The sequence below is a fragment of the Anopheles darlingi genome, chromosome 2, assembly GCF_943734745.1.
Source record: "Anopheles darlingi chromosome 2, idAnoDarlMG_H_01, whole genome shotgun sequence".
NCBI classification, from domain to species: Eukaryota; Metazoa; Arthropoda; class Insecta; order Diptera; family Culicidae; genus Anopheles; species Anopheles darlingi.
Genome location: NC_064874.1, coordinates 3,847,501 through 3,857,500, shown reverse-complemented (window position 1 = coordinate 3,857,500; position 10,000 = coordinate 3,847,501). Strand labels below are relative to the sequence as shown.

Sequence of the window (10,000 nt, the reverse complement as noted above, 5' to 3'; positions counted from 1 at the left end):
CGGTTTAATAATGGTTGGCATGGACACGGTCGGGATCTTCGATGTGACGGTGCGTCCATTGCACAGTGGATCAATAAAGTCCGATTGTTGTAGCTTGCTGTTGACCAACGGTGCCCGTACTTGCGCGGTAGTTAATGGGAGCGGCGCATAGTTAACCGTACGACCGCTGCCGTTTGATTCAAATGGATCAATCAAATCACCCCATGTCATGCCCGCTGAACCTGATCTGGACTGAGTAAATCCACCACCACTAGCGGAGGCAACGAAATCATCTTCAAAGCCACTTTCCGCCTGCGACATATTACCACCGTTCGGCGATGAGTAGTTGGAATCGGAACTGAAGCTATCAACACTGATGCAATCACTGCACGATTTCTGGGTGAATGTCGGTGAACTTGGCGGCGAGTCGAAGGTAATCAACTGCATATCTCCGGAATTTGCAGCCGTGCCCGTACCGCTCGATGTCGCGAAGGAACCATACGATGCATTTCCACCCGATTTAGCGCTTCCGGTACTGGGTGGTGGTGCTAGTGGTGCCGGTGGAGGTAGCAGTTTGATCGGTACTGAGGAACTGCTGGAATTACTTTTTTGCACGACGCTGACATTTGTTTTGCTGTTCGCTGAGCTTCCATTCGAGGAACGTTTTTGGCCAAATAGGCTGGACAGAATGTTTATCGATTGTGGCTGGCCAGGTTTCTTAAGAGCCGGTACAATCGGACCAAGCTGTGATGATTGCACTTTCGGTGGCGGAGGTCTCGGTGGAGGTGCCTTTTTCTGTTTCATGCCATGTTGCTGCTGCTGCTGCTGGTGTGACGGACCGGAGGCCGTTCCGAAGGCACAGAAATCCCAATCGGTCGTCGGAGTGTACCGAGACGGTGCGGTTGTGCTGCGCTGTTGCTGCTGCGGCGGCGGTGGAGCCGGTCTCGACGGAATCGTCATGTTTCTGGAAAAAGAACCGAGAATGATGATAAAATTAGTTTCATCATAAAACCTCGCTTTGATCTACCCTAGTTCACTAGTACAGCTTTGCAAATGTACGCCGTGACTTCTCATTCACTTCTTATCAAGCAGATCTGAACGTGGAACGAACCGCGCTTCTTTTTTGAAAACATTCCGAACAAGTCTACTCTGCTCCTTAGATGCATCATGTCATCACCGTTCGTTCATTCAAAAGTACCGCACAAGACTATGATAAAACGATGCCATGGTGACGGATGGTGCGGCTGATGATTTCGTACGTACATTTTAACTCGCTTTCTAGGTCGCTCGTGGTGATGATAGCCTCCATAGCCGTAAGAGATGGCCGCTAGTATATCACACATTATCACCCGTCGTCCGCTATGCGGCTTACGCTAACTGATTAACTACGAACAGTATTATCTCTACTAAACTTCGGTCTTCCTTTTTGGTCCAGTGAATCACTTCCACTTTTCACTATCCGTTCGCGGCTGATATCGGGTTTATAGAATCAACGACCGACACGCAGCGCTCAGTGAGATTAACCTCAACACGTCCGTTTTCTTGTGCTCTAGAGTGTGTTCTGATGCGAAAATGTTGTTTTCCTCACAATTTAAAACGCCGCATTTTATAGATTTCGTGTTTGCGCGCGCGTGTGTGGTGATGCCCGGCACGGAAAATGAGCCTCTCCGTCGCAGCAGCGATTGTGGGGTAGTACTGTTTGTTAGTAACGACCATTGCCCCTGCTGTTTCCGATATTTATATTTAGAAGAGCCAAAAAGGAAAAAAGTAAACTCATCACAGCACAATAAATAAAATGCGATCACTGGCTAGGGGCCGGATTTCGTTGACGCTGTGTCTTTCCGCGCAGATCTTTTCTCTCGTGGTGATGATCGCTCTCTGTATCTGTCTGCCACGCGAACCAATTTCGTAGGACGATGTCTTCTTTGGTCTCCAACTGTTTACAACCCCGGCGATCCTGTCGATTCCGCGCACCACGCAGACATGGCTCAGGAGAGGACCTCATGATTGAGGGGTTTTCGGCAAGCCAGACAAACAACAACTCGACACGGTTTCGAAAACATCGGGTCACGCCGGAAAGATTGCGATTTAGCGTGTTTGTTGCGTTAACGTACATAGTACTGAACAAAACACTTTCTTCTATTTTGTCTTGCAACAAATGGGAAAGGGGGAGGCGTGTAAGTCTTTGGCTACACATTCACCGTGTGGTTCCGGTTAGTCTGGGGCTACATATGGCACACCCGAACAAACCATTGCAAAATGAACACACGTGCCTTAGTACAAGTGGAATGCCGGAAACAATTGCAAGCTGACCTCACTCGAAAATCGTGATCCCATTTCCTTATATCATTTTATGTACCACCGAAAACCGGGACATTATCGGAAAATCTAATTTTGTTGGTCAGACGGTGGTAGAAGGCGATTAAAAATAGAATCAAACGAGCATTTACATGACATTTTGGAAAGTGTCCAAAAATAAATCCATTGCGCAACGACGAAATGCTTTCATCGATTGGATTAGAGTTATTGACATACTGGTAACCGTGACAACTGTCTGAATAAGTCTGTGATAACTGGCCTCAATCGTAGGCGATCGTAAAATGCATGTAGCCGTTGGCTTCCCTGAGTCATCAGCAAGCGAGCAGAACATGTATCGTGGATGCGTATGCTTTGAGTCACCAGTCTCGAGAAATCGGCGTTGACCTCACGACCGATGTCAGTGGGGAAAGGCGTGTCTTGCTCATATGCCGAATATTAGGAGAAAACAAGTGGCAATTAATTAAATATAAAGAAACCTTCATTTAGTATGACCTTAAAAATGGACGAAGTAAACTCATATGTATCATCCGCCAGCCTCGCACATCTGCTATTTGTAAAAAACATGCATAATCGCGAACGGTGTTCCACCAAACTGACGAACAGGGGGAGTCGCGTATTGCGTGAATTTGTGGGTCGCTAAACGGCCTCAGTGGGACACATGTCGTTACGTGAGACATCATCGCTGCCGGCCATCGGGGGCTTTGCTAAAGCGAGTCTCTGAATATGTGTGAACGATGCGGACAAGGGCGGTTTTCATTGGGTGATGTTAAGCGATGGAAAAGTATTTCCAGCGTCCGTTACACCATAGCATTTAGAGGAGGTTTTCCATTGGCACTCGCCAGTGCTGAACGTGAAAACGAGTTTCCAACCTGTATCCAAGGAGACACCACCCTCCGGTACGGTGTGTGTCTATAATCTCGACAATCTCAGAGGCTGCTGCATTTGTGGCGGTATGAGGGGTGGGGTGTGGCTTGTTACCTTCATAATTAAATGCTACCCATCATTATGCCCAGAATCGCGCCTCACGTTGTCATGGCATCACAATTGTGTTCGATGCGCGGCATACGAATCGGCAACTGCTAGGCTTACTATGTAAGAACGACTACCCATCACTTGTGTAAGCATACAGGAACAAAACAGGAAGATTGTGGTGAAACTCGAGCTGTGTTTAGGATATTCCTTACTGCAATACGGCGCCAACGCCAAATCAGATCACATGTGCGGGGTTTAATTTCAATTTGCCCATTGTGGGACACATTCGCTGTTCTGCAATCTCCTTCTGACGCCAACCAACTCGCAGAAGCCCAACTGATGACGGAAAACATGACGCCTACTTCGTCATTTATCAACCGGAAACTACTGCTCGTCGCCACAAGATAGCAGTGCATCATAGTTGACCGCAAAAGCAAATTCCTCGTTGGGCCATTCTGATCCAAATTTCAACGCAACGCAAAAGCCAGTGGAATGCTAATTTCAACTCTCCTTCTATCGATTAACTTTGTTCTCATCACTCTGGTTAAAGCCAATTTTAGCTCGTACATGCAAACGTAAATGGACATCGCAAAAATGCTCAGCAACTAAGTTTTCCCAGGCTTCCCCTTCGTTCCGAATGACGGCACATGGAAATACACACCTATGCTAGAGGTATGGGCGTTTGTCAGCAGCTAGGTGGTAGGTGTAGGCGAGATTGTTCGTCGATCCATCGATGCGTGTACGCGGTTTGCGAGCCAGCAACAAGTAGCACTAGATCTCGTTACGCTTTCGTTTTCATTCGATAGAAGGATGATAACCCTCGCGGGGCATCTGCTATCGCAAAATTCGCCACTTCATCCACTTTTTGGCTTCACCTTTTTACCAAGAGAAAACGTCCAGTTTCGTGAAGCATTTTAAAACCATTTGTCTCCCCTTGCGTATCTTGTGGCCATGGAAAAGGCAATTTGAAGAAGAAACCATAAAAGCGGACCGCCACGAATGGATGTTTTAAGTGCATAACGATACGGATTCCGCGTTTTTACTCATTCCGTGGACGTGCCCCCGGGTAAAGGTGAACTGTTCTAAAAAAAAGACAGCTGAGCATACATTTCACCGAAAACCGATGGCAAGTCAGGTGTGCAGCAGCAGCTGCGAGAGTTGAGGCGTCATTTTGCTCCAACTTGACGACGCTCAAGGACTTATCAAGCTCGCATGGGAATGCTAAACAGCATCCCTCTACACGGGCTAATGTTGATACCTTCTATCTCGGGTCTCCAGTGTTTGCAGCCGCAAATCGGTGCACGCAGCAGACTGCTACTGTCTCCGTAGTGATTGCACGCGTTGACCGTTATCCGTACACGTGACAATCCCTGTTCCTGTACATATTCTTAAATTGGCGACATGTGCCAGCTTTCTATCGCCTCACCTGCGTCCGTTCTCCTTCTTCCTGCTTCCGGATTAGCGGTGTCAGTAAACTCTCCTTCCTTTCAAGACGGACCCCTCGTTCTTCGATAATTGGACGGTCCGCGCAACGGCCCGAACCCGTTGATCAAGCCAATAACCTTGAAGGACACGGGCCGTTGACGGTTACACTTCCTTGGCGCGTCGAGCGATTATTCTACCTTCGCTATCTCGGGCAAACACCTTTGTTTGTGGGGCTCAAACACACTCGCATTCCTTGGGCTTCGAACTTTCGGGATGCAGCCTCTGGATTTCTCAAAATGGATCATCCCCGATCGTCAAAGGTGGCCACAATGGCAAAGCATTTTCTTTTTGCATTTTGCCACCAACAAGGTTGGCCAGCGATGAAGGTTTCCACTCCGCTCTCTTGTACCTACCTGCTGCTCATCCGATCCGAGTCGATATCCGAAAATTGTTGCGCGTAGAAGCTGGCGGAGACAAAGCCTTCTGTCCTTTGCCCCAATCTGCTGGTATAAAAACACTAGAACAGAACAAATCGGAAACAATGCACGTTTCACAACACAATATCCGCAGTCGAGGGGTGGGAAAAGTTCAAAATTCTAGCAAACGGAACCCCTGCCCGACCCACGACGACCGACTTCCATTTCTGCGAACGACCAACAATAAAATCTCCCCAATCACTCACACATCGAGTTTGCCCAGATAGCACCCAGTGAACATTGAGTAGACCCCTCTGTCTGCGACGCAGCGAAAGGAAGGCTGAGGAGTTTGAAAACGAAACCCCCGCTGCCTGCGACGGGGTCGAGGAAGGGGCAAATGCCACGCTCACTATGGAACCGCTCGTAGGCAGCGGGGAAAAGAGCGGAAGAAACCCCGAGGAGGAGAAGGAGGAGGTTTCCCGCTATCTGGGTGCTATCAGGGCAGTGAGAAGATCTTCTCACTATAGAAAATTTCCCTACCGAAATTCGACCCCGACGACAACGAGAACGGTCGTCCATATATTTTGTATGGGCCGATTTTGTATGGGCGTATATGGAACGGTCTTCAAACGAAGATCCTAAGCAAAACAAATATCTTTTGTGGACTGACCGGATCACGACCTAATCTTTTTATCGGAATATTTTACTACTTCCGCTATTCTGTTGCCAACGGAGAATCCAGCACCGGGTCCGTAGGCAAAATGTCTGCAAAATGGTACGTATGCACGCACTGCTTTATGCCGTTATTTGTAGGGATTCCTTTTTTCGGTTCTCAGGATCTGTGTTCGCCGCCGACAAGACGAGTGTCGCCGTTATCTCGATCAGTTCAAAGTGTTCGATCACCCTTTGAAGCAGTCCACTATTACGGTATGCAAATCGGCGTTATCACTGGCCGTTTTTGTTCTAGCTTAAAAAACTGATAACACATTCGACGTATGTTTGTGGTAGGTTCTGGAATGTCGCGGAACAAGGACCAAAGTCTCGATGATTGCGACTGGTGCAGCAGCCGGGGCCGCGGCCGCAAACAGTAACAACAGTCTCAACCCGATGGTGGCAGCTGCAGCAACAACAACCCTGTCGCTCGATCCACTCAGTCTGGCCTTCGACGGGTCGGATCCGTTAAGTCAGTTCGCAAAGCAGCAAGAAACCTCGCTGGGAAAGGACCCGTTGTCGCGAATGGTAGCGGAGATGGACGATCTTACGGTCACTCCTAGCTCCACCCCGGACCCAACTGCTAGTGGTAAGCCACCGAAGGAGCCGGCAAATTTACTCGAAATGGATCTCATCGAGCCATGGGCCGCGCGCCGCGGTGCCATTCTGAATAAGTACACCACCTCCGAGAAGCTGTCGATCGTGACCAGCTTTCTGACGGGTGGTGAATCGATCAAGCCACAGACGACGATGTCGGAGAAGGTCAAATATCGACTGGAACAGTTGGATGACTTCGACGAGGGCAGCGTGCGCCAGATGCTCGACCTGTCGCAACAGGAGTATGTGGTCAAGATCGAGCAACTGAACCACGAGCTAGTGCAAGCCTGGAATCAGGATCAACGCGTCAAGGCGCTGAAGATTGCGATCCAGTGCTCGAAGCTGCTGTCCGATACGTCCGTTATCCAGTTCTACCCGTCGAAGTTTGTCCTCATCACCGACATTCTCGATATCTTCGGTCGCCTAGTATATGAGCGTTTGCGAACGAAAGCCGAATACGTGAGGCCGGGTTCGCGGGAAGCCACTTCGCTGCCTGAAAACTTCACCCCCGAGATGGTACCGGAAACGGCAAAAGAAACGTGCCAAAATTGGTTCTATAAGATTGCCTCGATCCGTGAGCTACTGCCGCGTCTGTACGTCGAGATCGCCATTTTGAAGTGTTACAGTTTCTTGGCTCGCGACGAGTTCAGCGAGGCACTACGCCGTCTAACGAAGATGATCCGTGGAATCGGTGATCCGTTGGTTGCAATTTACGCCCGATGTTACCTATGCCGTGTCGGCATGGGGCTGACACTCGATCGCACGTACATTCGTGAAAATCTGGACGATGTTCTTGTGGTTTACCATACGATCTTCAATGGTGGCATTCGATCGGAGATCGCACGGCACCGCATCACGCTCAACGTTTATATCTCACTCTACCTACCGGCGCTGGATTGGATCCTGCAGGGTGTCACCATTCTCACCACCGATAGCCAGCTGGACGAGATACTGCAGCGTTGCACGGAAAAGAAAAACCCGGCCCTGCTGCTCCAATCGGCTATGCAATCATTTCGCTCGGATTTCATTGCTGGACGAGCTTGTCAGCTAGTGCAAATCATTGCTTCCACCTCGGAGGAAGGTCTTTCAAGGGCTCAGCTGCTTAGGCTGCTCGGTAGCATTCTCAGCCACACGCCTCCACCAACTGAGCAGAGGGCGGCAGTGCTGACTAACGCTTGGAAGACCATTAGCACGATGGGGTGCGTCGAAGACTACATTCAGTGCGCGGAAATGTGGGCCCAGTACACAAGTCAGCACTTTGGGGTCAGTAAGAAAAAAAAGAGTTTCCTAAGAACCTTCGCAGACTCACGGGAACCCATTGTTTCATTTCGTATGTTCTTTAGCTGCGCGAGATCGATTCCTTTATGGGTGACATCCTGCAACACATGACACCGAACCGAGCCTATGAGCAGCACTACCACGAGCTGCAGGTGATCGTAGATAAGATCGTCTCTAATACACAAGACATTCATGGTGTAATGGCACTGGTGGGTTGACCCATGGTCCTCTGTTTTGATTGAATTTAACGATCATTTAATCGTTGCAGGATAATTTTCTTCCTCTGCTCGACCTCTTCCAAAAAGAATCCATCAAGCTGGAAGTGTGCAAAAATATTCTCACAAGCTACCGTAACGCATCGGCTAGCGATACGGCAATCATCAATGATCCGGTCGTCACCAACGCACTAATGCACATCGGCCGCGTACTAAACGACTCCGTAAAGTAAGTAGATCCCAAACGGTTGCCGTGTTCCCCGGATATGCTCCCCAAACATATGCACAACGTTTCGCTTCTTATTTTGCTTGCTTCCGATCTAGCGCTCTTACTGGAGAGGACGAGCGGCGACAGATTAGCGGGCTAATTTGTCATTTCGTGCGAAAGGTAGATTTTGGACGTGATTTTGAGCAACAATTGGCGTTCTACGTCGAGGCGCGTTCCGTACTTTCCAATCTGGATTCCGCCCTTTCTACACTCATACATTCCGTTAACCGGTTGGCAACGAGTACACGCAGGATTGTGCGCGGTCAGCACACGCAAAAGACTGGTGCCTTCGTAAAGGCTTGCGTGGCGTACTGCTTTATCACAATCCCCTCCATAATTGACGTGCGAACACGCATGGAGCTGTACTTGCAGTCTGGGCAGGTTGCACTATTGAACGTGTGCCTGCAACAGGCCGATTCGTGCTTCGAAGCGGCCCTTAATCTCATTCCCGAAGTGCCACGGATGGTGGAGATCGATGGAAAACTGCAATCCACCGAAGGGTTCCTTAAGACGTACGTCGTCAACTTCCTCTCAACACTCGTGATCGTTCCGGTACGTGAGCTAGATCTACAACGAACCATTTGTATATCTGAAGCCCTTCATCGTTAACCTCCTCTCTATGGCTATTTTTCGGTTGCAGGATAATCCAACGCAGGGTGTATTGTATCTTCTCCGGCTACTACTGGATGTCGTGCCTAGATACCCCTTCGAGCCGAACTCGAATACCCTATCGAGCATCTACTTGCACGTCTTAGACTTTCTTTCAGTGGCAGCACAGGAGGTGTACCCGTACCACATTGTCAATGTTATTTCCAATGATGAACTGTACGGTTCCGATCCAAAGTTTATCGCCGAAGTGAACGAGCTATGTTGCACCGTTTGTGACAAATTGTTGAACCTGCTCAAGGAGCTGCTCGATGCGAACGCTCATCGTGCCCAGTCACAGTTGGCACTGGATCTCTTCCTCAAGATCATTACCGGGGCTGATCTGACGGTGGACAAAATGTTCACCTTAACCTACAACCTTTGGAACTTGGCGGTTAAAAACCGGAACGTTCTCGATGCGAAGCAATTGGTAAGAAAAAGAAAAAATGGCAAACCCTCGTTATCGCATTTCCGTTGCGCAATAGGTTATACATACGTAATTGTCTAAGACAGTTCAAGGTCGACGCCAACGGCTAGACGGCACGCGCTTTGGGACAAAACCCGTCCTCGCTTATCACGTGTGCGACTGCCTGGACCCATTGAATGGTGACAGTTGCGCATTACTTTATTAGCTGATTAATTGCTTTTGAATGTGGTGTCGCTCCATTCAGCCTTTTTATTAATTATTCTAATCGTTTCTTGCAGCAATCTGTGCTTTCATATACCGAACACTTGGCCGAGGTCACGCAGATACAAACGCAACACCATTGTCTAGTAGCTTTGCTGGAAAAAATGAAGTCAAGACTGTAAATGTGTGCGCTCGTCGGTCCAACCGGCGACAACAACGTACTCCCAGTGACAAAGAAAACATAAATTGTTATACCATATTGGATTAAAATAAAGTATTTACCATATTAACCGGAAGCATTACTACAACTCAGGGACACGGGTACATGTATCGCACTTTCTGTATATCATAAAAGCTTGCGCCATCCGTTTGGCCCAACGGATAGCTGCTGTTCCAACGTGATACCATGGTTACAGAGGTGCCCGCTTTGGCGAAGGCAAAGCTCGGATAATGCATCAAGCTACCGTAGTCGTAGGGCAAACCGAACGTCTCCATGTACTCCCAGGAACCCTTGACAAAGTTTTGCTGGAATTCTGTAATACGGAGA

The 10,000-nt window shown here is 48.8% G+C and overlaps 3 protein-coding genes across 4 annotated transcripts in view; 1 reads left to right on the top strand and 2 right to left on the bottom strand.

Annotated features, from left to right (window-relative positions):
• Window positions 1-5,358, bottom strand: part of LOC125951469 (abl interactor 1) — a 7,154-nt gene extending 1,796 nt beyond the window's left edge. The window contains exons 1-2 of one of the 2 annotated variants that reach the window (XM_049680335.1): window positions 5,109-5,358; window positions 1-943 (exon numbers count right to left, since the gene is read on the bottom strand). The exon at window positions 1-943 is cut by the window's left edge and continues 336 nt beyond it. In XM_049680335.1, the coding sequence (XP_049536292.1) occupies window positions 1-943; window positions 5,109-5,119 (954 nt within the window). In that variant the 5' untranslated portion in view covers window positions 5,120-5,358. Of the gene's footprint in view, window positions 944-1,242; window positions 1,764-5,108 lie in introns of those variants that run through there. The other variant, XM_049680334.1, reaches the window with a different exon arrangement.
• A 351-nt stretch (window positions 5,359-5,709) lies between these two features.
• On the top strand, window positions 5,710-9,759 carry LOC125951460 (VPS35 endosomal protein sorting factor-like). Its single transcript, XM_049680320.1, has 8 exons — window positions 5,710-5,886; window positions 5,948-6,038; window positions 6,120-7,682; window positions 7,763-7,906; window positions 7,966-8,141; window positions 8,237-8,732; window positions 8,821-9,255; window positions 9,531-9,759. The coding sequence occupies exons 1-8, from the start codon at window positions 5,873-5,875 to the stop codon at window positions 9,633-9,635; spliced, it is 3,024 nt and encodes a 1,007-aa protein (XP_049536277.1). The 5' UTR covers window positions 5,710-5,872; the 3' UTR covers window positions 9,636-9,759.
• LOC125950836 (low choriolytic enzyme-like) overlaps window positions 9,651-10,000 on the bottom strand; it is a 1,160-nt gene continuing 810 nt past the window's right edge. Inside the window, exon 3 of the mRNA XM_049679172.1 lies at window positions 9,651-9,986. Within this exon, the coding sequence (XP_049535129.1) occupies window positions 9,763-9,986 (224 nt within the window). The 3' untranslated portion in view covers window positions 9,651-9,762. The remainder of the gene's footprint in view (window positions 9,987-10,000) is intronic.